The 25,469-nt window shown below is 49.0% G+C and overlaps 6 protein-coding genes across 14 annotated transcripts in view; 1 reads left to right on the plus strand and 5 right to left on the minus strand.

Annotated features, from left to right (window-relative positions):
- Window positions 1-1,518: 1,518 nt before the first annotated feature.
- atp23 (ATP23 metallopeptidase and ATP synthase assembly factor homolog) lies at window positions 1,519-3,364 on the minus strand. Its single transcript, XM_029161520.3, has 6 exons — window positions 3,122-3,364; window positions 2,833-2,878; window positions 2,668-2,749; window positions 2,433-2,570; window positions 2,277-2,360; window positions 1,519-2,178 (listed from the first exon to the last, which is right to left on the minus strand). The coding sequence occupies exons 1-6, from the start codon at window positions 3,264-3,266 to the stop codon at window positions 1,975-1,977; spliced, it is 699 nt and encodes a 232-aa protein (XP_029017353.1). The 5' UTR covers window positions 3,267-3,364; the 3' UTR covers window positions 1,519-1,974.
- A 453-nt stretch (window positions 3,365-3,817) lies between these two features.
- rpap3 (RNA polymerase II associated protein 3) overlaps window positions 3,818-25,469 on the plus strand; it is a 35,018-nt gene continuing 13,366 nt past the window's right edge. Inside the window, exons 1-17 of one of the 3 annotated variants that reach the window (XR_008695488.1) lie at window positions 3,819-3,977; window positions 4,201-4,361; window positions 4,444-4,596; window positions 4,683-4,793; window positions 4,871-4,998; window positions 5,087-5,208; window positions 5,288-5,358; window positions 5,445-5,579; window positions 5,710-5,837; window positions 5,998-6,119; window positions 6,268-6,338; window positions 6,474-6,566; window positions 7,067-7,242; window positions 7,407-7,590; window positions 7,711-7,808; window positions 7,896-7,996; window positions 8,088-8,224. Coding sequence is in view for 2 of the 3 variants with exons in the window: in XM_029161515.3 (XP_029017348.1) it covers window positions 4,209-4,361; window positions 4,444-4,596; window positions 4,683-4,793; window positions 4,871-4,998; window positions 5,087-5,208; window positions 5,288-5,358; window positions 5,445-5,579; window positions 5,710-5,837; window positions 5,998-6,119; window positions 6,268-6,338; window positions 6,474-6,566; window positions 7,067-7,242; window positions 7,407-7,590; window positions 7,711-7,808; window positions 7,896-7,996; window positions 8,088-8,173 (1,932 nt within the window). In the remaining variant the exon portion in view is untranslated. Of the gene's footprint in view, window positions 3,978-4,200; window positions 4,362-4,443; window positions 4,597-4,682; window positions 4,794-4,870; window positions 4,999-5,086; window positions 5,209-5,287; window positions 5,359-5,444; window positions 5,580-5,709; window positions 5,838-5,997; window positions 6,120-6,267; window positions 6,339-6,473; window positions 6,567-7,066; window positions 7,243-7,406; window positions 7,591-7,710; window positions 7,809-7,895; window positions 7,997-8,087; window positions 8,304-25,469 lie in introns of those variants that run through there. The other 2 variants (XM_029161515.3, XM_055511115.1) reach the window with 2 other exon arrangements.
- Window positions 8,487-12,091, minus strand: LOC129604635 (hemicentin-1-like). Its single transcript, XM_055511944.1, has 11 exons — window positions 12,005-12,091; window positions 11,866-11,916; window positions 11,544-11,792; window positions 11,207-11,473; window positions 10,827-11,123; window positions 10,472-10,741; window positions 10,123-10,371; window positions 9,782-10,045; window positions 9,430-9,693; window positions 9,100-9,348; window positions 8,487-9,025 (listed from the first exon to the last, which is right to left on the minus strand). The coding sequence occupies exons 1-11, from the start codon at window positions 12,048-12,050 to the stop codon at window positions 9,003-9,005; spliced, it is 2,229 nt and encodes a 742-aa protein (XP_055367919.1). The 5' UTR covers window positions 12,051-12,091; the 3' UTR covers window positions 8,487-9,002.
- On the minus strand, window positions 12,704-14,832 carry LOC114861858 (uncharacterized). Its single transcript, XM_029161519.3, has 5 exons — window positions 14,444-14,832; window positions 14,318-14,374; window positions 13,997-14,242; window positions 13,650-13,907; window positions 12,704-13,494 (listed from the first exon to the last, which is right to left on the minus strand). Exons 1-5 carry the CDS (start codon window positions 14,520-14,522, stop codon window positions 13,388-13,390), a joined length of 747 nt encoding a protein of 248 aa, XP_029017352.1. The 5' UTR covers window positions 14,523-14,832; the 3' UTR covers window positions 12,704-13,387.
- LOC114861856 (mitogen-activated protein kinase 12-like) lies at window positions 14,965-18,075 on the minus strand. Its single transcript, XM_029161516.3, has 12 exons — window positions 17,656-18,075; window positions 17,151-17,280; window positions 17,008-17,066; window positions 16,803-16,914; window positions 16,692-16,721; window positions 16,444-16,491; window positions 16,080-16,194; window positions 15,936-16,007; window positions 15,753-15,832; window positions 15,593-15,671; window positions 15,347-15,520; window positions 14,965-15,163 (listed from the first exon to the last, which is right to left on the minus strand). Exons 1-12 carry the CDS (start codon window positions 17,958-17,960, stop codon window positions 15,099-15,101), a joined length of 1,269 nt encoding a protein of 422 aa, XP_029017349.1. The 5' UTR covers window positions 17,961-18,075; the 3' UTR covers window positions 14,965-15,098.
- On the minus strand, window positions 18,224-24,865 carry mapk11 (mitogen-activated protein kinase 11). Of its 7 annotated transcripts, XM_029161518.3 has the most exons (12): window positions 24,571-24,856; window positions 21,453-21,582; window positions 21,311-21,369; window positions 21,083-21,194; window positions 20,890-20,919; window positions 20,624-20,671; window positions 20,437-20,551; window positions 20,294-20,365; window positions 20,023-20,102; window positions 19,872-19,950; window positions 19,619-19,792; window positions 18,224-19,539 (listed from the first exon to the last, which is right to left on the minus strand). In XM_029161518.3, the coding sequence occupies exons 1-12, from the start codon at window positions 24,681-24,683 to the stop codon at window positions 19,466-19,468; spliced, it is 1,086 nt and encodes a 361-aa protein (XP_029017351.1). In that variant the 5' UTR covers window positions 24,684-24,856; the 3' UTR covers window positions 18,224-19,465. The 7 variants fall into 7 exon arrangements, with proteins under 7 accessions (XP_029017351.1, XP_040928135.1, XP_029017350.1 ...); XM_041072201.2 differs by having other exon boundaries at window positions 18,224-19,792; window positions 24,571-24,859; XM_029161517.3 differs by having other exon boundaries at window positions 20,437-20,671; window positions 24,571-24,858.

Raw genomic sequence — 25,469 nt, forward strand, 5'->3', positions numbered from 1 at the left:
CACCTTAAAACTTCCACAAAGACAAGCGGGTGTCCTCCCTTTGTACCGCCTCTGTCCGCGTTTACAACTGAATCTGGCATCGTCCTAATTAATGAGATGAGTTCATTAGTGCTCTGCGGGTTAATGTGTTGTCCTATAGCAGATTAGTGACAGCCTTTCGGTGTTGCTGGAGCATCCTAATTACTTCGCGGTGGGTGCTGCCGGCTCAAACAGAACGGAATAATGAAAGTCGTCACTCTTCTCAGCAGCAACTTGATTATTGAACTCTACCCCTGCTCGTAGGCCCAATGTTCACCTAAAACACGACTCGATAAAATGGATTAGATTACGGCACTTGTGTGTGTATGTGTGTGTGTGTGTGTGTGTGTGTGCTTGTGTTTTGAAAATCAGCTGTTTTGATGATGTGTCAACACTGCCATCTAGTGGACAGACTGAGATTGTGCTGGCGTCAGGAATGAGGCTTTTTGGCTGATGGGCAGAAATGTTTATTCTACCTGTACAAACACTTTTAGAGTCTTTCAGCTCATTGTTTCTGGTTCTAGTACCAGCAGCTTGGCCGATTTAACTCACTCCCCATAATCAACAAATAGATAAATATATTATTGTTAATATGGTGCCTGTTTTATTAACCAGGACCAAATAAATGTTCAAGTTAACTCTTCACCTCTACGTTTCTTAAATCCTGCCTTAAAGCACATTAAATACAAAAAATGACACAGCATTGCTTAGCATAACCTAAGTGCACTTAGCATTTGATACAAGCACAATTCCAGCTGTAATTCTATTGTCTTGCATGTTTTCTTTATTTAGTGTACCATGGCACAGGACATTTGCACAAATCCAAATATAATTTCTGTGATTTGTCTTCTTGTGTTTGTCTCGCATTAATCCCACTGGCTCGAAGCTGTTTTCATCATTTTTCTCTGTTAAGCTGCTAAAATGAATTAATCTTCTTTGCTCACGCCATCCCCACCCACCCACTCACTCGCTTGATTGTTTGAGCCCACGCTCGCTTTTGCCTTTCTGTCGCGCCTTGGAAATGAAGAACACTGAAACTAAGTAGCACATTACACTTCGACAGTAGACGTGCTAAGTGGCTTGGAGATAAAAATGCAGCGGGTGTTGTCTTTGAGATAGGCAGTGGAGCAGGAGGATGTGGAGGAGGAAGAGGGGGATTATGAGGTCCCCTTGTAACTTTTTCCCCTCATTAATCTCTGTAGAGCGATACAAGATTCTCTAAATGCTAATATCCAATAAAGATGTCAGCAATGACATTTTACGGTTGCGTAGCAGATGTGAACAAAGTCGACCGCATTGCTGTGAAAGAGCTTTGCTCGTCTCGCTTGTTAATTTGAATTCTTTTTAGGGCTAGACATTAATGCTGCATAATCTCACTTTTATTTACTTATCCTTCAGAAATGCACACATTTGATGCCAAAGTCAAATTCAACAGGTCCCATTTGTCCACAAAAACTTTGAGACTGCTCAGAAAGGTGTAAACAAAGAAGGTGAAGCGCATTCAGCTTGTTTGAGGGAATCACACTTTAATTAAAGTACGAGTTGATTCTTTTTCTGCAATCAGCTCTATTTAAAAAGGAACCTAGTTGAATTCAATGTGGTAAGAAAATCAAGAGCCAATGATAAAGTGATCTAAGGACACTCGCAACGAACACAGATGGATAAATGGGAAGTATTGTATTCCCTTAAAGCACCCATTGATCACCTAATTTATATATTTAATACATTATTTACAGAGAATGAGTCAAGGTAAAAATGAAATGTACTGTAGCTCCTTCCTTTAGCTTCCCCATCTAAGGACGAAAGATTCTCTGAAAACCCCTTCTGAAGGGGTGATTGTTTTCAACGGTCATTCTGTTGAGTTTTTTTTTAATGCCAGCCTTAATGCTGCCAAGCTCACGCCAGCGTCACTGACATTCACAGCACCCTTAGGAGTCAAATGAGAATGCAACGATATTAAAGGTTTGCATAATATCGATCTCTGTTCTCATAATCTCTGTAGGCAAATTTGGCATCTTTCTTGCTGTGTGGAATTCGTCCAAAAGGTGTGTGGTCGTTGAAACACGGCTCAAAGACCTCATCGACTATTTTCTCTGCCTCCTCCCGGTTAATTTTCCTCACAGCAAGGATAGAGCGGATTGCACGGCTTCGGACGCACTCCTGGACAAAAAAACAAAAAAGGTGCTGGATTAGGTACACAAGTATCAAACGAGTATCAAACGTGTCAGTAAGTGTGTCTTTCATCCAAGTGCAGGTACCTGATGATGCTGCTTTAAGCCAAAGTTAAACCTGGAAACTTCGTTGCTAAAGGAACAATCTCCGCTGAGGTTAGCTGCCCGAATCTGAAATGACACAGAAAACATCCTTAAGCAATTTGTAATAATAATTTAGGCAACCATAATATTTTCTATCACCTCAGAACAAGCGAGATGTCTGAAGTTGTTGAACCAGTCGACGTCGGCCCGGCAGTGATCAAACGCATGGATGAGCTCGTGTGTGACCACTCGGTTCATATGAGACTGCTGGTGGATATTGTTCTGGCACAGAACGATCTGAAAACAAGTGACAAATATTACCATAAGCACTAAAACAGGTCCAAACCTTTTAAACCAGCACAGTCTGTGATGTGGTCCTGATGTTCTTCCTTACTTGAGAAGAAGCTGCATCGAAACCCCCGCTGACCGTCCCATCACAGTCCTCGCATGAAAAATGTCTATCTTTCCACACTTTGCTATGTTGAGAGGAGAAAAATAAGCAAATGTTAGATGATCCTTGCACGAAGTACGACAACTATGTATTTAAAAAGATACGAACCATCCTGAACTCTTCATGGCACTGAGGAGGAGTTTGGCATAGGGACCTGACCGCAACAACACAAGCCAGTTGGTTGACGTTAGCATTCAACTGACAGGAACCATAGTTCGCCACATCGGCTAAGGCTAAATGCTGCTACAGAGACAATGACGTTGAAATGTTACCACTGCACTGGTATTTAGCTAGCAAAGACAACTGACAAACAACTCAGTTAAGATATCGGATGTTCACTGCTGACATGTTATTCCAAATTACATGTGACCTAGCTACCGTTAGCTACAGCACTCACTAGTTTCCATTGCGAACTGCAACATGACCTGACACTTGTGGTTAAACGTGAACAGGCTCTCCGCGATTGATCCCTTCTTGTACTTTCCCTTCCTTCTCTCCGGGAATAGGTCGTATCCAAAGTCCTCTTCTTTAGTTTGGTCCATGGTGTGAAATATTCCCTACAGTTTGGTATTACTGGTTAGCTGCAGCTAGCTCGCAAGAGAGGTCATTGCGGTTTAATGTAGATCACGTGGTATGTAAACGTCAATAGCAAGGAATAATAATTGAATATTTTTTTTATTTCATGTTATCAATATAAGTATATTAAACACAAAAAACAAAAAAGTACATCATGATTTAAACAAGGGTAATAGTAATATAAGTATAAAAAAATGAACGTTTTCAATACGCTTTAGTGTCGCTGGAGTGTAAAGATCGTCTATATTAAAGTAGCATGCTAGTCGCTTAGTTTGTGGGTCGATCTATTCTCACGAGGACATACGTCAGAATAAACACAATTCTAAACACGAATAGCTTCCAAGCTAAACCTATACAGGCAAACAGATGCCAAAATATTTGTGTTTTTTGCCAAAATTTAGTAAACATTGTATATTTAGTAAGCATTATACATGTTTTTACATACTACAGTTTACAGTCTATTGGCCGTGTTGGGGAAGCAATTGCACTTTGTTATTCTAGACGATCTTTGTTCAGTTCTAGCGCAGGATAAGCACCGCAAAGGCTTCTGGTACTACGCTGTCATGGCTCCAATTATAAACAGAAAGCGCTGAGCAGTTGCGCATGTTGTTTGCAGTGCCGTGTGCAGTGCCGCTACGTTTAAACTGCTTGTTCTCAGTCGTGAAGAAAAGTAACAGGTACTTTACATGGTTCATGTAGCTACAGAGACTCATATATTTGCTTTATTTTCTGATAGTCTTTTCAATTACGCTAGCTAGCTAACTGCTAGCCCCAAAGACGGTCGAGCGTGATTCTCGCGTTTTCGCCTGTCTCCAACGCGAACGTCAAGACGGCAGCATCAACACGAACAGCGCCAAAGATTTTTCAGAAATTGGTCCAATCCAAATGTGTGTTTCACAGGGAATAGGATGTCCGGAGGAAACAAAGCCATGGAGTTACAGCTTCAGATGCGTCAAAACGCGGAAGATTTGCACAGCTTCATGAGAGAGCTAGAGAGCTGGGAGACAGAGATAAAGAAGAAGGATGATGAGCTGAGCACAGGAGGGATTCAGGAGGTCCAGGTGTGTCCCTTCTCTACAAATCCTAAGGGATTTCAAGATGATTTTTTAAGTGTTATGAGCTTTGACTTTATCGGTCTTGTAGCGAAAGCTCCCACCTGTTCGCAACAAAAAAAAGATGAGGGAGAAGAAGAAAAAGAAGGAACCAAGTGATAAGGGCGACATAAAGCAAGAGGAGCCTCAACAAGCCTCAAGAATAAACGCGTTCGACTATCGGTCATGGGACAAGTTTGATGTGGTAGCTGTTTCTTTTCAAATAAACTTCACATAATATGTGGGTGTGTTTGAGTAGTTAACTAAAGGTGTGTGCCTCCGTGGTTGCAGGATAAAGCTCTGGATGAGATGGATAAGGAGGAGAGTCCAGCAGAGTCAAATGAGTCCGACTCAGAGGAAGCGCCAGTTAACCAGGAGAGAGCTTTGGCTGAAAAAGAAAAAGTAAATGCTGTAAAAGGCAATGAAGATAAGTAAAGTGTTAGTGACTTCAGCCGATAATGTTATGTATTGATTTTCAGGGCAACAAGTTCTTCAAAGATGGGAAATATGATGATGCTGTAGAGTGCTACACCAGAGGGATGGGGGCAGATCCCTACAGTCCTGTGCTTCCTACAAACCGAGCCTCAGCTTTTTTCAGACTCAAAAAGTACGTATATTGTGGCTGCTGTATTTTGCTGTACTGGTGAAAGGTTTGGTCCCCCCCTGTAAACCACAGAGACTTTTATTCCTTGCAGATATGCTGTGGCAGAGTCTGACTGCAACTTGGCGATCGTTCTGGACCCCAACTACTTCAAAGCATACGCACGAAGGGGAGCCGCACGGTTTGCGCTGAAGAAATATGAATCTGCATTGGAAGGTTGCCAGAATTGGAAATATTGAGATTTTCTGTGCTCAGTTTTGAATAAGATCGATTATAACTGTCTGTCTTCAAATAGATTATCAGATGGTTCTCAAGCTGAACCCTGGAAATGTGGATGCAGAGAATGAGGTGAAGAAAATTCAAGAGGTGAGTGAAATAATTCATTATTGTTTTATAAATGTCTCAGATCTCTTTGTGTTGTTAATAAATTTATAATTTCTTGCTGGATTCAGGCTCTTGGACATCAGGCACCAGTTATCCAAAGTGAAGCCACTGAGCTGCAGAAGGCTCCCACAATTGACCCCAATAAGCAGAGACTGATGGAGGAACAACAGAAGAGACAGGAGGCAGTTGTACAAAAAGACAGAGTGAGATTTTCTATGACTTGCATCATTCAAGTGGATGCATCACTAAGCATGCTGGTCGGCTGAAAATAATAAACTTACTCATGTGCCATGATTAATTAACCCATGATTTTCATCTGCATGTTTATTTCAGGGGAATGCATATTTTAAAGAGGGGAAGTATGAAGTGGCTGTGGAGTGCTACAGCAAAGGCATGGAGGCCGACTGCATGAATGTCCTGCTTCCTGCAAACAGAGCCATGGCCTTCCTTAAGCTAGAGAGGTATACACACAGTATTTCTTTTTGTGGGATTTCAATTAAAATAAAAACATTTTCTGTCTTGTAAATATATATTGATTAATAATTTAAAGAAGGGTTTATGTCTAACAGGCAACTGGCAGAATCTTGAGCTTATTTATGATAGACTATCTGTTCCCTGCAGGTATAAGGAGGCAGAGGAGGACTGCACCAAAGCCATTTCTCTGGATGGTACTTACACCAAAGCTTTTGCTCGTCGGGCCACAGCCAGAGTTGCTTTGGGGAAACTGGAAGAGGCCAAAAAAGGTGCTGGGCGGAACACTACATCCTTATAAATTTTTGTCATTCATGGTAATCCAGAAATCTGCAGCTGCTTTTGTCGTGCCCTCTTTTCATACTACTGCTTGGTTTATGATTACCCTAAATCAAAATGTGGTTTGCTTGTCTTCTTCAGATTTTCAGGAAGTCTTAAAATTGGAACCGGGAAACAAACAGGCCTTGAATGAACTCCAGAAATTGCATATGGTATGTTTCTACATACAGATTCCAAATGTTGTTATTCTTTTGTTTCTGCTTGTTGTTTATAACATTGATACATACAAGATATTAAATGATTGTGTTTGGTCTGATATTCTACGAATGTCTCTTTCCTTGCATTAGGACGCAGGTTTTAGTGGTGTTCTACAGGCAGAGGACGGCTCTCTGAGGAGAACAGTGCAGCCGATAGACAAGCCACCACATCTGCGCTCAACTGTGAGTTACAACATGTTAATTGCTTGCTAGACACCAACAGTGGCTTGAAAGCTAGAAGCAATAAACGCATTAATGCAATGCAACCTCAAGGTGGTGATTGACACATATGTAATGTGTATAAGATAAAGGAGGAAAAAGTTACATTCATCCAGCCATTTTCTGTACCGCTTATTCCCTAATGCGGGGTCACGGGGGTGCTGTAATCAATTATCAATATAAGATGAGATTTTGTTTTTGGACTGATTAACTGATCAGCTATGTAATAGACATTAGAAGGGATTTACTCTAATAGTAAAATAATTTTTAACTGATGTTGTGTTTTTGGGCCTGTGACATTGAGTCACAGAGAGAATCCTTTGCATCTTGGCCTGCAGTAGCATTATATATCCAGCAGGTGACAGGAGAGCTCTTAGTTCAGGTTGACGTTGACGGAAACAAACAAGTGTCCTATGTTTCCCCGAAGCATCACTGATTGTTCTCGAACATTAAATACTGTACAGAAGCCACTGAGGAGAATTGACATTGAAGAAGTGAGCGGAAAGGTGGAGTCGGGTGGGTCCAAGTCATCAGTCGTGGAGGTGATGATGGACGACAAGTCTTCGCTCTCGACGTCGCCCAGCGCCAAGATGATAAAGATAGAAGAAATAGCAGAAACCCCCTCACACTCAACTGAACCGTGTGTTTCGCTGCCTTTTTTAATTATTCAATTTAAAGTTTAATCAAATTTTTGTGTGTTAAATGTTAAAACACCTCCTAAAGGATTAAATTGTATTTTGTTGTTAGCAATGTGTTTCTGATTATTTCCACCCAATAAACAGACCATCTCCATCTGTTCACCAGCCTCCCTGCCAGCAGTCAGGTCAGACAACCGGTGCCGGAGGACAGCGCTCGTCCGACTGAGCGGCCGACTAACCCCTCCTCGACACCAGCTGACCTGCCTCCACCGCCAACCAACAGCTTCCAGCTGGAGGCAGACCTCCGTAAAATCGGAGAGCAGCCTGAAGTCATTTACAGATATCTGAGGGTGAGCAGGAGCTACAAGCTACACCGTGCAATTGTTTACACTTTGACTGTTGAGCAGAACACAAATGTAAAAGTCTCTCCGCGTTACAGTATATTGTCTTGTCTTGTCGTTGTGTTCCAGCAAATCAAACCTGATGCTTACATAAAGATTTTTCACAACTCACTTGAACCTAACATCCTAAATCAAATCCTTAGGACGCTGCATGACTTTTATATGAAGTAAGTCGCTGTGAAAAAAACAAACGGTTTTACTGATGAAGATGTGCAGCATCATGTTCTGGATTAACCTCAGTGTCTTGTGTCCAGGCACGAGGAACCAAGTGTCACACTGCAGATCCTCAGCAGCCTGTCGAGCGTAAAACGCTTCGACATGGCCGTCATGTTCATGTCTTCTCCGGAGAAGAAAGGTGATGTCTCTTTGATGTTCTGCTGCAGAAAATTCATAATGTTTTGGACTTTTATATGTTTAATAATTGCAGTGTTCTTGTTTCCCCCCAGTCCTTAAAGAACTGTTTGACTTCCTTCAGCAAGCGGAGCTGGACGGATTATGTGTCACAGCCTTAAAAAAGAAGTATTGTGTTTGACCTGCAACTCAGGCAAATATGTAACGCCAATAGAATTTACAACTGAATTTAAAGCAGATTAAACAATTTTATTCTCTATCTAGTTTCATCTACTGAACAACATCCATTAAATCAGCCCACCAAAATGTTACACTGTTTCCTCTCCTGTTCATGACACTGTTTATTGAAAGATAATATTTCTGACCTAAAGGAATAGTCGACTTTTCATAATAAAAATAAACAGATCAGTCAGTTTAGAATCAGTTGATGTAAATAAAAATTATTCTTTAAAACATCAAAACCAGCAGCAGTACAAATTTATAATATACTCTATATATATTTATTATGTACATACTGTGTGATATATAGATAAATATTCTTAAACCTGAACCAAAAATGTGAAAAAACAACAACAACAAAGGAATCAGATTATTTTACAAGTGTCCTGCATTCATTTAGATTTCAAACTTGCCATCTGTGTCTCAGAGATGATGAATTAGATCTGGGTAATCAGCAGAATTACAGTACTTTTGTTAAGTATACTCATAATAGGGGCCCTATTATGAGACCAATCAGAACACACCATTCAAGAAAATTAGATTAGCCTCGTGTACACAAAACCCGGCGACACATTACTCATGCAGATGCTGTGTACCTGTCTAATCTCTGCTTTGAGGTCTCTTAGAGATTGGAACCAGGCAGGGAAAACATCCTGGTCAGGTTGTGCAAATGTGTCACAGCTGACAACGTGCAGGGCTCGAGTAAATAAAGGCATGTGCACAAGCGTCATTACCGACAGGGTAACAGAGTGTCTGTGTACAGAGCGCTGGCAGAGCAGGGCCGCTGTGTCTCAACATCCACACCAGCGAGGGTCTGAGGAGCAAAGCGTGACGTGAGTTGAGCTTTCATCCACACCGAACCACATTTGCTAGCAGCCAACGGCTTACCTGACACACCGAGCGTCTCGTTGGCCGTCCCTGTCGCGCCGCTGACCGGGTTCTCGGCCCGGCAGCTGATGGACTCCCGGGACACGTGGTTGTTGACGGTGATGTCGACAGAGCTGCCCGTCACGGTCCTCCCGTACAGGGTCCACGTGAAGCTGCAGGGGGGGATGCACTCGGCGGAGCACGTGAAGCTCGCTGTGACCCCGATTTCAAGGGAATCTGGCCCCGAGATGACCACGTTCGCTGGTCCCTCTGGAAATTGGGATGAATTGAAGTGATTGCATGAAAACTGTACATAATTTATAAGACTCAAAAATAAAAAATGCAATTCACCAGTTATGGTGAGGTTCTTGGTGGCGGCGATGGTGGCCTGGGTCAGTGTGTTGGTGGCCTGACATGTCAGGGCTTCGGTTTGGTAATAGTCTGGGTAGCTTCCATCAGGCAGAATGGGTATCTGGATCTGGTCTCCTTGAAAGGTTTTCCCCATGTACTCCCATGCAAAGGTGCAGGAAGGCACGCACACAGCTGAGCATATGTACGTGTACACTTTTCCTATGGCCACAGTGCTTGTACCAGCGATGGTGATGTCTGATAATCCTAAAGAAGGGAAAGCACATTTAAGTGTAAAGCACTTGTTTTGCAGGTTAATATAGAAGTATGTGTGACAGATTGGTCTTCCACGTACTCGCCACTGTCAGTGATAGAGTTGCGGACATGTTGGCATGTGACACGACGTCCTGGGCGTTGCAGACGAGCGTCTCAGAGTCGACAGCGCCGGCGGGTAGGACTTGAACGGTGTCGCCTTGTGCGATGCTCAGCGTCCCGTTTCCCGACATCACGGCCCAGGTGTAGCTGCAGGAGGGGTAGCAGTCGGCGGAGCAGCTGAACTCCGATGCCACCCCCGCGGTGAGATAGGCCGGGCCGCTGATGTGGACATTCGACGGTCCAGCTGAAACGTTTAGAGAGTGTTAGAGTATCGGCCACTGACGGGGCCTACGGGCTCAACCTCGGCCTTGTCGTCATTACCCGTCACCCGCAGCGTCTTCAGGGCGGCGGCCGACGCCCCCGTGGTGGGGTTGACGGCCGTGCAGGTCAGGTTCTGGGTCGCCTGCTGTTCTCCGAGCCGCAGGCTCAGCTCTGGACCCTGGGAGGTGGCGCTGCCCCACGTCCAGGTGAACTGACACGTGGGGTAACAGCTGGCCGAGCACTGGAAGTGATACAGTGTTCCAGCAGTCACTACGGTGAAGCCACTGATCACTATGGAGGATGGTCCGTCTGAGGATTGAGGGGAAAGATATTTAAGATGCAGAATTTAGGACTCGCCCATGTTCTGCTTCGTCTCATATCCACACATGACGGATCATAGATTACTCACAGTTCACGTTCAACATGTAGGGGACGGACTGGACCGGGGCCCCTCCCTCTGCCACCACGCACCGGTAGGAGCCGTCGTCCGACGGCAGCAGAGGGCTGAAGGTCACGGTGACGTTGTCCGGGGCGAACGCCACTCGTTGGGACGTGGCCACCGGATCCTTGTCCCTGAGCCACGTAATGGAGACAGGGTTTTGAGAGCCAACGCACTCCAGAGAGAAGGCTTCGCCCGCCATCGGGACGGCCTGGGACGTGGGACGCACCGAGAAGGGGTCTGAGAAGACACAAAGGGAGACATGGTGTCGCTGTTTGTCGCTTGGCAACCGGGTGGTGGTGGTGATGTGATGCTCCGGACTCACCGATGACGGTAAGGTTGGTGGCGGCGCTGATAGTGACGTGAGACACAGTGTTTGTGGCCTCGCAGGTCAGAAGCTCCGTCTTCGAGTAGTCGCTGACGACGATGTCCATGTGGCTGGCGAACTTTGGCTTCTGCCCTTGGTGCATGATGGGTAGCTGTACCTGGTCCCCTTGATAAGTGGTCCCCATGTACTTCCACACGAAGCTGCAGGACGGGATGCACTCCGCCAGGCACACGAACGTGTACTGTTTCCCCATCGTCACCGTGTTTGCCCCTTGGATGCTGATGTCAGACTGGCCTGAGGGAGGAGGTTGAGACAAAGATGCCTAAAAGCCCAGAAGGCGCCATGGCCACATCCAATCCAGGGAGTCGTTCACATACTTGCCACCCAAAGACTGAGAGTTGTGGAGATGAAGAGCTGGGAGACGGTGTCCTCTGCCTTGCAGAGCAGCGTTTCGGAGAAGACCGTGCTGGCAGGCGGTGATACGGAAATCCTCGCCCCCTGGGCCGCGCTGTAGGCCTCGTTCTGCAGGAGCACGGTCCACGAGTAGGTGCAGGAGGGGTAGCAGTCGGCTGAGCAGGTGAAGTTGGACGCGGCGCCGTACGTGAGCATGGGGGGGCCGCTGATCTGGATGTTGGACGGGCCCTCTGAAACGGAGGTGCGGTTAAGAGGGAGACGCTGCAGAGGGAGCCCGGGGCTCTGCTCCACCTCCCCTACCTGTCACCTGCAGCCGCTTCTGGACGGTGAGCGACCTCCCCGACTCAGGGTTGAGCGCCGTGCAGGTGACGGTCACCGTGGGCTCCAGGCGCCGCAGCTGCAGGTTGAGCTCCTGGCCCTCGGAGGTGACGTTGCCCCGGGTCCAGGTGAAGCGGCAGCCTGGGTAGCAGTTGGCCCAGCACTCGAAGCCGTAGGGGATCCCCACCGTGACCACATCCACCCCGGTGATCTCCACGGAGGACGGCCCGACTGTAGGAAATCGTTTATGCTCATTAAACCGAGATTCGCTGAAACGACTTGATCTGAAATATATTGATCTTACACGGGGAGTCCCCTGTGGCTCCAAGATCCTCAGCTTCACTCACAGAAAAACCTTAAACAAGAGGAATAAACTGACTAAATACATTTCCTGACAATCAATGAAGGAAAGTCAAAAGTCCTAAAGCCGGGCTGCGTCTCACCTGCCAGGCTGATCAGCAGCAGCAGCGAGGCCGAGTGGTGAACCATGGCGCCGAATAATTACACTCCCCCTCATGAGCATCCGCCGCCTTATAACGCGGGGCATAAAAGGCCTTGCCCCTGTTATCGCCCGCTCGTGCGAGAAGCAGACAAATGGCCCAACGTTCCCGGCACCGGAGCTCCAGATGCCCGTTATCAGCCGGGCCGCACTCTCTGCCGAGGGCGTGCAAGTCAAGAGGCCCACGTGGAGCGCGGCGGCTGCTTTTGTGCGCGCAGATCTGATAATGGGGGCAACTCATCGAGTCTAAGTGATGCTGATTCAAATAGGATTAATCGCAACGTCTTGATAGTGTACGATAGAATACGAGCAGCTTTGTTGCGTTTTCTGTTTGGTTCTGGGTTTGTTTGTTCATTCTCCCACTGCACGTTTAAAGGCGGCCCAGAGACTTCAGTTCGTTAAGGCAGACCGTCTAAAACGTGTGACAACATTATAGACTCCGATGAAAAGTGTGCATTCAGTTTGTGAGAAGCAAGAAATGTAAACAGCTAATTTGTAATTGGGAACTTTTACTGAATGTGTTGTCTTGATTTGGTCACAAGTCCTCTTGAAAATAAGAGCAGGTGATTTCAACAGCGTCTTTGAGAGGCGAGTTTTCCTTCAATTAAATCAGCTGTTCTAAAAAAAACTGAAATGATTGTTGATTTATTCACAAGGATTTATTAAGGCAGAGTAAATACACACAAACCACATTGAAGTGCACTGATATGAATGCTGGGTGTGTCCTCAAACTGTCGCCGATTACAGATTGCAGAAGTCATTATTCTACTTATTATTAATCGATACGTTTCCGTATGGAGCGATTCACAGCGTCTCGCATGACACATTTAAAGCCGTCAGTAAGATCGGTTGCCATGACGTCAGAGCCTGGAGGCGGCGCCTTGGCTGCGGTCAAAACAGTTGTGAAGTCCCCAAAGAAGCCCGTGCAGGTAATTACACGTCCAGTTCCTGGGTCACGCGCTCCTCACAGCCTGAAATTCATTCTAGGAAGTCAAATAAATGTCTGCAAAGCTTTTTATTGATGTATTGTCTACATTTTAATCATATCAGTGCAGTTTTTTACGGGATCTTTCAAAATCATCTTGGCCGCGTGTCCTCCCTCCCTCAACAAACACTTTTATTCGTCTTTCCACTTCGTTGGCTGCAAAGAGCAAACAGGGGTTCGGCCCACTGTCAACATGCGAGTTAAATGGAAGCTGACAACAGGCAGCGTGACGGTGATGCACGGGTTTCTACACAAAGCACAATCTACGTTAATGACGCTAACAATAGCAGCTGATCCTGGTGAACTCCCTCGTGGTTCTGTGTTGCAGTCGGAGGCGTTCGGTCAGAACACAGGAGCAGCGGAGGCGACGAAGGCCGCCAGCAGCAGCAGCAGCAGCAGCAGCACAGCTGGAGTCCCTTCAGGACGAGTGGAGGGGCCAGAATTCAGCCCTTAAACACAAGAACAGGGCAAAGACATGTGGTTCAACAACAGCAATATTCCACTTCCTTCCTGGGAGATGGGGACGAGTGACTTTACTCCCACCTTTTCCTTCCGACATGACGCCCTGTCCATCAACCCCACTAATTGATCCATCTTTACTTACGCGCCACAGTTACTTTCTCAGTAGCAGAAACAAACATCCCAGACACGTTGTTGGTGGCCTTGCAGGTGAGGGCCACGTGGTCCGTCGTCTTCTTAGGAGTTACAGAAACGACGTTCCCGTAACCGCCGATCCACGCGCCATTATCTGTCCTCCAGGCGTAGGTACAAGATGGCCGACAGTGGGCGTGGCAGGTGTAGGTGTAGCTGTTGGAGGCGTTTGTCACATCAGGGCCCGTGATGGAAACGTTGGCGGGTCCGACTGAGGCCAGAGAGTCAAACGTGAGACCAGGCAGGTGGAAAAGAAATAAAAATAAATAAATAAAACTAACACACTTTCTCAACACCAACCTAAGACCTGGAACCGCTTGGTCGCCGTGGCGTTGGCTGCGGTGATGTCATCTGTGGCCGTGCACGTCGCCGTCACGTTCTCCGCCCAGCGGTCAAGCCTGAAGTCCAGGACGTTCTCCCGACCCTTCGCGTCCCCGCCCTCCAAAGACATCTGATACGTGCACTTTGAGCAAGTTCCAAAACACACGACGCTGGCGGGGACGCTCACGGTCACGTAGTCCGGACCGAGAAGAAATACCTGTAACTCTGAAAACACCACAGTCAGAGAGCTTGTTTCTTTAACACGGTAGAATTATTAGATCTGATAAAATCTGCACTTACTGTGACTATGGCTATAGAGTTCTGGCTTCTCCCCAGCTGACAATAGTGGCTGAAGGCCTAATGGAATGATGGGCTGTAGTTAAAATGTGCTTTATTTTGGTCAAAAGTTGAAAGTTGTGGTGTTACCTGCCAGAAACAGCAGCAGCCGGAGCCTGCGGAGCTTCGAGGAGCCTCCGATTTGTCCAGGCTTGTTGGTATTATGCATTATCCTGGAGAGCCCGAAGTGCACAGCCACCGGTGGAAGAAGAACACTGATACTGCTGTTCAAGCTCAGTCAGGATTAGAAGGCAAACAGCTCTTATCACAGGCATCATGAAAAATCCATGTATTTTAATTATCAGTCAGTCAGTCGGCTGCGACCCACAGCGGCTGTAGCAAACTTATACTTGACTTTTAGGGATTTTCAATTCAGATTTTAAAAATTTTACATGCAGGAAAATAATCACTTTGTTAAACTTATTGTGGGAACATGTGCAGGTTGATGCATTGCATTGCATGGTGTGCCTAGTGCACCGGGTGACCTCGCCCTTAAGATCTGAAAAGGACAGAATTATCAAAATGCAAACGGATAAAACCAGCTCGACTCTATACTAAGCTCTGAAAACCCAATTTCAATAAGAGACAAAAATAATCACACAAACGAGAAGTGAGCTTTGTAAAAACTGAAATTTATTCAAATAATATATATTAAAAAACACAATCAGCAAGGAAAAAATGTTTTGTTAGCAGATGTGCAACAGTGAACTACCGGTTGTACATTTATTTGTCTAGTGGTGTGTCCTTACAGTGAAGTCTCCTTCGAATCTCTGGGCGGCCTGAAGGTCAGTATCTCTGTGAATGTGTGACCTACACAAACACAGAGGAGGAAGACGACATGCGTGGATCAGCTGTTTGACTTCAACCTATTAGAAACTGTATTCTTCTGTTTCAGCATGCGAGAAGAAGCTTTAAACACGTTCTAAGCTCATCGCCGCCCTCTTGCGGTCGACCACGGGTACTGCAACGTCACTGAGCCCCCGCTTCTCTTACGTTTCCACTGGTCCAGCGGCAGGTCCGTGTTGTCCATGGTCTGGTCGTACGGCAGCGCCTCCGTCTCCTCGTCGGCGTCTCTGAACTCGCTGAAGAACGGCAGGTCCAGCGCCTCCGAGGCGCTCACCCTCTCCTCGGGATCCAGGAGCAGCATCTTCTCCAGGACGCACACGGCTGCGGAGACGCGTGGAGGGTCGGTGGGATGGAGCAGCAGCAGCAGCTTCTAAGCGGGTGGGTTCTACTTACCGTGGGAGCTGGCTTTGGCGAACACGGAGTGCAGGTCTTTTTTTGGCACTTTGGGTAAACTCCTGATGTAGTTTTTGGCCTTTTGAAAACAAACGTCTGCGTTTTACCCTTGGTAATAAACTAAACATATATTGAGTTCATCATCTTCACAACGTCTTACATCCTGGCTCTGTAGCTTCACAACAAAGTCGGCCGCCGGCGTTCCTGTGATCTTCATGATTTCTCTGAGCTGGTCCAGGTCTGGCAGGGGCTGTAGTTAAGAACGATCTGACTCATAATGAATTAGTCCTGACCCTCAGCTTCAGGTATTATAGAACTGGACAGTTTCCGCAGCCAAGGATACGGTCGTTCCCCTTGAACAGCGGCTTTCCCAGCAGCATCTCCGCCATGATGCAGCCGGCCGACCAGATGTCCACTGCAACAGAGAGCGCCCGTCAGCTCGTTCACCCACCTGCCGAGAGGCCAACCGCGGGGACTGGGAGCCTACCGGTTTGCGTGTAGTGCATCCAGTTCAGGATGACCTCCGGCGCGCGGTACCAGCGCGTCACCACGTAGCCCGTCATCTCGGCGTCGGCCTGCCTCGCCAGCCCAAAGTCCAGGATCTGGAGCGGGAGCGGTTGTACACGTTATTGAGCAACTCGAATCAAATCCACATTCAAGTACGAGGAGTTTAGAACTAAATCCTTTCAAGGCTTGATTCAATCTGAATCAAAGAGGCCGTTTTCTCCGTTTCAGCCTCTAAAATGTGTCCTAGATACTGTAGGTCCTAAAATACTTTTAGAGACAGTGGCTCTCACATGTTTGTTCACTGTGAAAGTCAGTATCTCAAATTATTGTGTAAACCGTAGTACCTTTAACTCGCAGTCCGGGTTAATGGCTAAATTCCCAGGTTTAAGGTCCTGTGGGAAACAACACATGATCATTCAAAAGCAGAAAACAATCAAATTTAACTTAGCTGTAACTCAGATGTGATGACATCTGAGGCAGATGATAAAGACACAAATACCAACAGTGCAAAGCTCCCAGTGTGGGAATGAGTGATAAAGAGGAAGGGCCCTCCCCCCAAAGCTCATAGTTGCTGAGGTCAAAGGTCACGTACCCTGTGGATGATCCCTGCCGAGTGGATATACTGAGGAGAGAGGGGACATTGACACAGTCACTGAACTGATAGGGAGTCATTAATTCACTGGTGGTGGGAGTGGGCGAGCACCTTGAGTCCCTTCATCATCTGATAGACCAGGAACTGCACCCTGTCCTCCGACAGCCGCTCCAGCTTCATCAGCTTGCCCAGGTCCGTCCCCATGAACGGCATCACCAGGTAACTGCGGGAGAGCAGGAGTCGAGCAATTCAAAAAGGGGGAGAAACGGCAAACGCGGCTTCTATAATCAGGACGCACGCGCGCACACAAACGTACAAGTCCCGCAGTCGGTCCAGGGAGATCTCCGAAGTGAAGACGTCCAGGAGCCCGATCACCTGATCACAAACAGCGGGTGGGTTTTTTCAAGTGGAACCGAGGCGCTGGCTTTGAAACGCGCACGCGCACTCACACGCACTCACGTTTTCGTGCTTCATGTGCTTGAGCAGCCGCAGCTCCCTGTACGCTCTCTTGGCGAACAGCTTGGACTGGAACGGCCGGTGCAGCTTCTTGATGGCCACCTGCGTCCCGCTGCGCCGGTCCCACGCTGAACTTTGAACACACGGACAGAGTGACGGACATTTACACGGTGGGTGCCGAGAGGGGAAACGGCCCGTGTGTGACTCGACACAACGTCGGGCTCCATTCTCTGCGCTTAACGGGGCTCCCTTTGACGTTAACAATGCGCCTGAGGGGGTGCGTTCCTTTGTTGACCCTCACCCAAACAGCACAAAGCAAAGAATGGCCCTGCGGAGCCAGCTGGACGGACCAATACTGCACCAGCAACAATGCAGTTTAAAGCTCATCCACACATCTAAACTTGAAGTAAAGACGCGCAGACGGACTTTTCGGCAGATTCTCCGCTTCCTCTGAGCTGCGCGTTCATCCTGAGCGGCTCGTGCGAACCGCAGCACGCCGGTTACTCACCACACTGTGCCATACGCTCCCGTCCCGACCTGCTTCAAGTCCCGGTACCGCTCCGGAACCTCCCACACGGTTCTGTTGACCTCCTGCCGGTAGAAGCCCGTCCTGGAGCGCGCAGACATCGCGGCGCGGCGTCTCGGACCCGGGCTGACGTCAAGATGCGGCGTCCGATGCGACTTTTTCCGTGCGCTCCGCTCGGTGCGCTCACGCGAAGACGTGCGCTTTTTTTTCTCGCTCAAACGCACAAAGACGCGCAGTCGGCGCCGCGGTCGAGACTTTGCTGCGGCGCAAATTCCTCCAGTGCGCATGGACGCCAATTACACTCCCCCCAGCGAGAGCGCGCGCACGCACACACACAAACACGTTGTTCGTCACGGCTCCTAGTGGCCCTTTATGGGCTGATGGGTGTGTCCTCGTGGGTGGGAAAAGCACCAAACATCTGCCACCCTAAGGTTCCACCACCGCCCCATAGACGCCCGGTGACGCCGCACAGGAGGACATTAGTGGAGGGTTTTCTCTTTTTCTCGCGATGGGAAGCATTTAAGAATGAGACACACGGGAGCAAAACACATACAGAAACGATCATTTATTGTGTTCAAGCTGAGATTTGCCACGCCACTTTACCCGTCGACCATAAACAATGCAGGCACCTTTGCTCGGTCCTCTCGTGACGAACGCACACGACACACATACATTCGGTTCGCTACGCGGATCCACAACGTCGACACGAGCATACGACACTCGGCACATTCAGAGGCCTGAGCCGCGCTGACTGACAAACGGCCATTGGTTGCGATTGAAAAGTCAAGGTTTTGCATCCAGGGGTCGTTCATTCGACGACTTGCACTTGTGATCTACTACAGAAAAAGGACTCACGTCTTTACTAATGTTTCTCTGAGGCAGAAGTCCTGTCGTCGGTGGAAGGTTGAGCTTAAGCCACATGATGAAACGCCACTCTCACCTCACTAGGCTGCAGCTTTTAGCCACTGTTAGGATCTTGTCCTGCCTTTCTCTCCTGCTTCAGATCCTAGTGTGCTGTGATGGAAAAAAGTGTGACTCTGATTCTCCCAGGATGCACTGAGCTCATGCACCTCCGACGCGACTGCAGTCACATAATGATAGTAATGATAAGTAAGACACTATATGAACAGCAGCGATGAAGTCCTCAAACATGTAATGAGCTGATTTGTACGATGAGGATGATATATTATCCTGGGAGCTCTTAATCAATGTAAACACAGATCATGGCCGTGAAAGAGAACTATGGAGACCTCCAGGGCATGAGGTGACAGGTAGGAGCCACTGGAGGAAGCTGTAAAGGAGAAGCAGCTTTGGCTCATATTAAACGCCTCGCTAATTAATAGCACAGTTGGTGATTTTTTTGAGTGGGAGATGATGAAGCCGCCCCCTCCGACCCTCTGGCAGATCCGATGCGCTTCGTAATGGTTATATACACATATATATGTTGGAATAGTAAAGTACACAAAGGTCATGCAGTAGTGTGCAGGCTGAAGCTGTGCTCTGACACGAGCTGTGGAGGGATCACGGTGTGCGTCTGAGTCCCCTCTGTCGGCCCGCGGGCGCAGTTCACTCGGTCAGAGTTTCTCTCCCCCGTGACTCCCTCGCGGGCGCTCGGTCGCAGTTCCTCATTCGGCTCTCGCCGGGCGGAAACGCAAGAGGAAGCAGCCTCCCCGCGTTGGAAAGAAAGTCCTAAAATGGCCCCGCGCGTGCGTCACGCTGAGTTTGACCTCTGACCTCTCGCTCTCTCTCTCGCCCCCTCACAGAGTTGGCACTCCGTCTCCAGGTGGGGGCCTCACTGCTCCACCTGAAGGCTGCCCGTCGTGCTCCCCGACGCTTTGAAGCTCGTCGCCTCCTCGAACACCAACTCTGTGAAAACACCACCAGGGACGAGTGAGGAAAGTCAAACCAGTCATGGCCGCCGGGTGCCGAGGCTGCGAGCTTTGACCTTTCCACTCCTCCAGCGTCCGATCCTTGCTCTCCAGCGTCTGGTCGTACGGGGGGGCCTCGGGCTCGTCGTCCGGATCGTGGTACTGCGAGAAGTAAGGGTGCGACAGGGCTTCGCTGGCCGAGATCCTCCCGTCGCAGTCCAGCACCAGCATGCGCTTCAGCAGATCAACAGCTGATGCAGAGACGGGGACGTATTAGAACCAAGGCGAATGGAGCGGCTGCAGGGTGTCAGGCGTTGCCGGGGCACCCACCTGATGGGTTTGCATCTTTGAAGATCTTCTCCAGGTCCTGCTGGGGCATGAAGGGCAGCGACTGGATGTACTTCTGTGCCTGCGAACACAGGTCAGCGTTAAACCCCGGGAATTCAACCGAGCGCTCTCTTCTTCCCCTCTCTCCCCTCACGTGTTCGGAGCAGATCTTCTGCAGCAGCTCGGGCGTCGGGGTCCCAACCACCTCCATGATCCTCTTCAGCTGGTCGATGTCTTGGCAGGACAGGTCAAGGCTGCTAGGACTCGTCATCAGCCTGCGGCTGCTTTGTTGCTAATGTTTACCCCCCCCCGTTATCACAGACTTGTAATATCCTGTCTGTCGAGTCACTGAAGCTTTTAAATGCATCAATCCCTCCCAGCGACTGGACTCGGGTCGGATTTCATTGTGCTTTTATAAAGGATACAGTCAGTGCCAGGAAATAGGACTTTCCCCTTCAACAGCTCTCCCATGATGCACCCCACCGACCACATGTCAACTGCGGCAGAAGCATCGGGTGTCTGAGTCGGGTCGAGTTCATTGAGCCGCGCGAGGCCGCCGCCGTCTTACCGTTCTGATTGTAGTGCATCCAGTTCAACATGATCTCCGGCGCCCGGTACCAGCGGGTCGCCACGTACCCGGTCATCTCGTCGTCCGTCTGCCTCGCCAGCCCGAAGTCCAGGATCTGTGGGTGGACGTGTTGGGGGTGAGAGAGCGGCTCCACCCCGCAGGACTCCTGCTCGAGACTCGCACTTACCCTCAGCTCGCAGTCCTCGTTCACCGCCACGTTACTGGGCTTGAGGTCCTTGAGGCGAAAGACAGCGCAGCACACGGAAACGCGACCACATGTGTTTAGTGTCCCTTTTTAGCCTTTTACTTTCTACTACATTTGCACAGAGAGCGACATTCATGGCGCTTTTGCTCAGCCTGCGTATCACAAGTCTTCAGTTAGGACTTTTCCTTTAATGCTAAAAGTCTGTCAGAGCTCACGTCCAAAATGACCAAAAGAAACAAGGCACTCACTCTGTGGATCAGTCCTGCTGAATGGATGTACTGTTCCATGGGAGGGGGGTGTAGAGGAGAGAGATAGGGGACATAAAGGGGGACAGGGGTCAACAATGCAGTCGACCTAGCCCCTGGCTAAAGGTGGATCAACGCCGAACTGATTCAGCGTTGGTCCGCATTAAAAAAGACAAAACAAGAAGCAAAGAGTTACCTTAAGGCCGCGGAGGAGCTGGTAAATCAGGAACTGCACGTGCTCGTCCGACAACCTCTGAAACTTGACGATGTTGTTGAGGTCTGCTCCCATTAGGTTAGTCACCAGGTAGCTGGAGGTGGAGATGGGAGGAGGGGTTACCGCGGCAACCCACGAGACATCCCTCCCGCCCGCAATCCCTCGTCCCTCCCCCCTAAACTGAGTTCAAACAGGCGGCGCTGGACCTACAGCTCGTTGAAGTCCTCCAGCGACGCGGCCGGCGTGAAGACGTCCAGCAGCCCGATCACCTGCGGAGACCAGACCAGACCAGGCGATCAATAACAGAGAGGCCCAGACGCCTGCAGCGTGTCGCCCGCGCGGCCGTACTGACGTTCTCGTGTTTCATGTGCTTGAGCAGCCTGAGTTCCCGGTAGGAGCGGCGGCTGTGGATCAGGGACTGAAACGGCCTGGAGAGCTTCTTCACCGCCACCTTCTGTCGCAGGACCACGTCGTACGCCGAGCTGGAGACAGAGAGCAGAGCGGGGAAGCGTTCACGCTGTTCTGGGACGGCTTTCACACGTCTTATGTAACTGGAAGGACAAGAAACACTCTCAGCTTTTTACTTTTAACTTGGCATCAGCTGATCCTAGTGCTCAAGACAGAGACTGGAAAGGCTGAGAGGCACCAGACAGTGGGAGAGAGCGAGCGAGCGAGCGAGAGAGAGAGAAAGAGAGAGAGGAACGTGAGGATGTCAGACGCCATTAAGCGCCGCAGTTCACTTCGTCTGCTTCTTTTCAAATGGAAATGTCGTCACACACGTCGACTGCTGAGCACCTCAGGCCCCGCCGGCTCCTCGCCGCTCCGCGTGGTAATAATAGAGCGGCCGGGGAGCGGAACAGACAAAACAGGAAGGAAGCACGGGTGAGAATTGAGAAATGCAGCGAGAAGTGAAACACGGGCTCCAGAGAGCGGAGCTGCAGTGAAGACGGCAGAGACCATTGTACCTTTGTACAAAAACAAAAATCTAAATCAATTAGGCCTGGGTGACCCTGGACGGCTTCACGGTGACCTCTGACCTCTGGCCGGACGCCCGCCTGCGTTCTCGCCAGGGGAGCGGCCGGCCTCTGCAGCCTGAGACATGAGCCAGGCCTCATCTCATACCTTCCTCCCGGCCGCTCTTCCCCTACATGGGTCTGAGCGCTCCGCTCTCGCAGCCCAGCACATCCGCTCCTCTCCTCGCGCTCAGGGGCGCTTGTCCACGAGAGGGGAAGGATTCGGATGCTCGAGCTGTGGATCTAGTCTCAAACCCGTGAACTTGAGGGGGGAAAATGAAAGAAGGAACGCGTCGGTGAGTTTCGGTGTTGCACAAAGCAACCATGTCGTTTTGTGCAACACCGAGGAGGTTCGAGGAGCGGCCGCGGATCAATCAGCACATTTCTCCCCGGAGAAAAGGACGCAGTCATGTTTTATTCATATTTACCCGAACGACAGGCTCGGTGCCAGGCGTCTGCTTTGCCCGAACAGATGTTACATGTGCCGACATCACACGAGAGCGGCTTTGATCAGCTTAGTTGGAGTCTGTCTTCGTCTTCTGTTCCCGAATTGATGCGTTATGTTTTTTTTGTCAAGGAAACACGAGCAGAGAGGAGAATATTCATGGGGATGAGGAGACAATGAGTCTGGATTGGGCTCAGAACATGATGGAGTTTAGTCCTGCAAAGTTTTGTGTCAGGACTTGAGTTAAATTATTAACTCTGTGTGTGTGTGTGTGTGTGTGTGTGTGTGTGTGTGTGTGTGTGTGTGTGTGTGTGTGTGTGTGTGTGTGTGTGTGTGTGTGTGTGTGTGTGTGTGTGTGTGTGTGTGTGTGTGTTCGTGAGGGAGCTACACAGTCCAGATTCCTCACGCCCACTCCTCTTTTCCTTTCTCGGTGGCGCTTCGCTTTCACTCATCCTACAGCTCTGCTATAAAGGATTATGTGAGCTTGTCACATCCTTGACCTCAGGCTGCCAATCCGTGGAGGAAGTCTGCAAGTGAGACCCAGCAGCTCCATGTGAGGTAGATGACCAGCATTGTTTCATTCACTGTGCATTGGAAAAGTCAGGGGCCTAGGGCCTATAAGCGCCCCCCACCCCCTCCTCCCGTCACACACGTACAGATGTTACCCCCTGCACCCCCATCCCCCCGAAGTCCTGGCTCGAGAAAACCACTGACAATGGCTGGAGATCAGCATTAACAATGAAGGCACGGATGGGTGGAGTGCGATGGAAGGTCTTTTGTGTGTTGGCATTTTTTCACCAGCGCTGCCCTTGCGTCCTGACACTTACGGCCCCCGTTCACACGTACGACTTGATCAATAGGACGATTGGATCCAGAGCAGAGTAAAATATAAAAGCACCTGCAGCCCTGTGTCAGAAAACCATTTTACCCTGTGCTGACTAGAAACTAACGTCTGTGGATACGTCTGTAAATGAGCTTATTTGACTAATTGGCTAATTAATAAATATTGAATTGGCTTAAAGCAATTATTAAACAATATGAATAGTTTACTAGATTATAAATGTGAATACTATAAATGCCCGCTTAAATGTGTTGAAGAACAGAAAAAGCTGGTTAAAGTGGTAAATGGTTCATAGCAAAAGCGTGAGGAAAGGATCCCAGCGAGCGGCGCAATCATTCACCAGACGCGTGCACCCCAGCGCCTGCTAATTCCACAGTGTCTTAATTAACGTCTGACAGGAAGCCGGCTGTCATATGAAGCTGTGTTTCCATCACCGTCGTGAGAAAAGCTCAGCTTGACTCAAAGATTCCCAGCAACCGCTGTCTGGACGCTTCCTGATAGGTAACTCTTTACAGCTTGATTACTATCGACCCTCGGAGGTGGTTATCGCCATGGAAACGGCACCTCAGCAGCCAGGGTCTCCATCCGTACGCAGATGGGATGCTGGGTGTGCGGGTAATACGTCTCACACTGGGGTGTCAGACAGGCATTGTGTCATCAGCTGCACCCCAGAAGCGTCTTTAGGGTCCCACCAGCAGCACCCTCATATTTAGGAGTCACTACAGTGTCTGCAGGTGGTGTATGATGGGGGCTGCTGTGTTATTTGGGGAATTCCTATACTGGCACTGTCTCACATACATACTGTACAGACACAGCTGTGGGTTAAATAACACAGAGCTGCTGTGCCTTCCCACAGTTGGCAACACACACATACACAATAAATGAGAACACAATGAATTATTAGAATTATTACATAGTAGTATTTGCTCCCAAATGGACACAAAAGCAGTAATGGGTGGCGGCAGAATGACGCCAGTGATGTGCGGATCAATGAAACCTCAGTAGCGGTTCCCAAAAGCGGCTTCATCCTGTCGCCGCCGATATTTACGCGTCGCTCTGCTGATGCATCATGACGAGTATACGGTAAATGTTGTGGCCGTGCAGCCTCGCCCGTCCATCCACTATGTACACACACACACGCGCGCGCGCGCTCGCGCTCGCGCACACTCACCACACCGAGCCATAAGCCCCGGAGCCCACCGGCGTCAGGTTCTGGTACCGCTCCGGAACCTCCCACACGGTCTTGTTGAGCTCCTGCCGGTAGAATCCCGGTCTGGCGGACATTTCTCTGAGTCGGTGACGGAAAAGAAAGGGGATGAGCAAAAACAAAAAAAAAATGGGTGAGGGAGGAAATCGCTAGATGGGACCGGAGGCGGGGTCCGCCGTGCGCTGAGCGAGACGCTGCTGCTGCTGCTGCACAGGCTGCACCGGCCAGTGACAGCCTCTCTCTCTCTCTCTCTCTCCCTCGCTCTCTCTCTCTCTCTCTCTCTCTCTCTCGCTCTCTCTCTCTCTCTCTCTCTCTCTCTCTCTCTCTCTCTCGCTCTCTCTCTCCCGCTCTCTCGCCAGGACTCAGCAGATCTACGACACATTATTGCAGCTTCATGTTTGTTCCTACATTTGTTGTGTCTGCTTGAAACTGACTGCACGAGTGAAGAGGTCAGTTTAGACTGTGTTAAATTAGAAATATCGAACGTGTTAGTGACGTGTCCTGCTCTGCTCTGCAGCATAAACTAAGATGTTTCGCCACTTTTAATGTGTATGAGACCAGTTAAACCAGCAAGTCGCTTTCATATTGCTGTTGTTGTCGTGGAGATGGTTGAAGCCTGGGGCAAAGCCTGGCCTGACCTGTCATTTGTAACTAGTTTTTAGGGAAACTGTTGTTGGAGAAGTGTCCAGTTTGTTTGTGGTGAGGTGGAGGCAGGGTTGTTTCTAGGGTGACACATGTATTGAATGATCATTTTCATTCGGTGTTTGTGTTAGAGGAACTCTAACTGATGGAGGGCTGATGGTGAGAAAACCAGGCTGCAGAGGGTGATGAGGGCAGTAGAGGAGGACACGTCACACAGTTAA

The sequence above is a fragment of the Betta splendens genome, chromosome 9 (genome assembly GCF_900634795.4).
Source record: "Betta splendens chromosome 9, fBetSpl5.4, whole genome shotgun sequence".
NCBI lineage: Eukaryota > Metazoa > Chordata > Actinopteri > Anabantiformes > Osphronemidae > Betta > Betta splendens.

Bases quoted from the DNA above. Each gene is read 5' to 3' on its own strand.
- atp23 (XM_029161520.3), bottom strand. From the start codon at position 3,266: ATGGACCAAACTAAAGAAGAGGACTTTGGATACGACCTATTCCCGGAG. The intron at 2,879-3,121 runs GTGAGTGCTGTA...TGTTGCGGTCAG, and splicing joins GCAGTTCGCAATGGAAACTA to GTCCCTATGCCAAACTCCTC. The intron at 2,361-2,432 runs GTGATAGAAAAT...GTGTCATTTCAG, and splicing joins GACATCTCGCTTGTTCTGAG to ATTCGGGCAGCTAACCTCAG.
- LOC129604635 (XM_055511944.1), bottom strand. From the start codon at position 12,050: ATGGTTCACCACTCGGCCTCGCTGCTGCTGCTGATCAGCCTGGCAG. The intron at 11,474-11,543 runs GTAGGGGAGGTG...CCTCCGTTTCAG, and splicing joins GAAGCGGCTGCAGGTGACAG to AGGGCCCGTCCAACATCCAG. The intron at 11,124-11,206 runs GTATGTGAACGA...CTCCTCCCTCAG, and splicing joins TCTCAGTCTTTGGGTGGCAA to GCCAGTCTGACATCAGCATC.
- LOC114861858 (XM_029161519.3), bottom strand. From the start codon at position 14,522: ATGCATAATACCAACAAGCCTGGACAAATCGGAGGCTCCTCGAAGCTC. The intron at 13,908-13,996 runs GTTGGTGTTGAG...CTCTGGCCTCAG, and splicing joins CAAGCGGTTCCAGGTCTTAG to TCGGACCCGCCAACGTTTCC. The intron at 13,495-13,649 runs GTAAGTAAAGAT...CTTGTGTTTAAG, and splicing joins TGAGAAAGTAACTGTGGCGC to GGCTGAATTCTGGCCCCTCC.
- LOC114861856 (XM_029161516.3), bottom strand. From the start codon at position 17,960: ATGCGCACTGGAGGAATTTGCGCCGCAGCAAAGTCTCGACCGCGGCGC. The intron at 15,833-15,935 runs GTATCCTTGGCT...AGCCCCTGCCAG, and splicing joins GCTGTTCAAGGGGAACGACC to ACCTGGACCAGCTCAGAGAA. The intron at 15,521-15,592 runs GTAAGTAGAACC...GCGTCTCCGCAG, and splicing joins CGCCAAAGCCAGCTCCCACG to CCGTGTGCGTCCTGGAGAAG.
- mapk11 (XM_041072198.2), bottom strand. From the start codon at position 24,683: ATGTCCGCCAGACCGGGATTCTACCGGCAGGAGCTCAACAAGACCGTG. The intron at 20,672-20,889 runs GTGAGTGCCTTG...TTTCGCCTCAAG, and splicing joins CAGCAGGACTGATCCACAGA to GACCTCAAGCCCAGTAACGT. The intron at 20,366-20,436 runs GTAAGACGGCGG...CTTCTGCCGCAG, and splicing joins GATGCACTACAATCAGAACG to TTGACATGTGGTCGGTGGGG.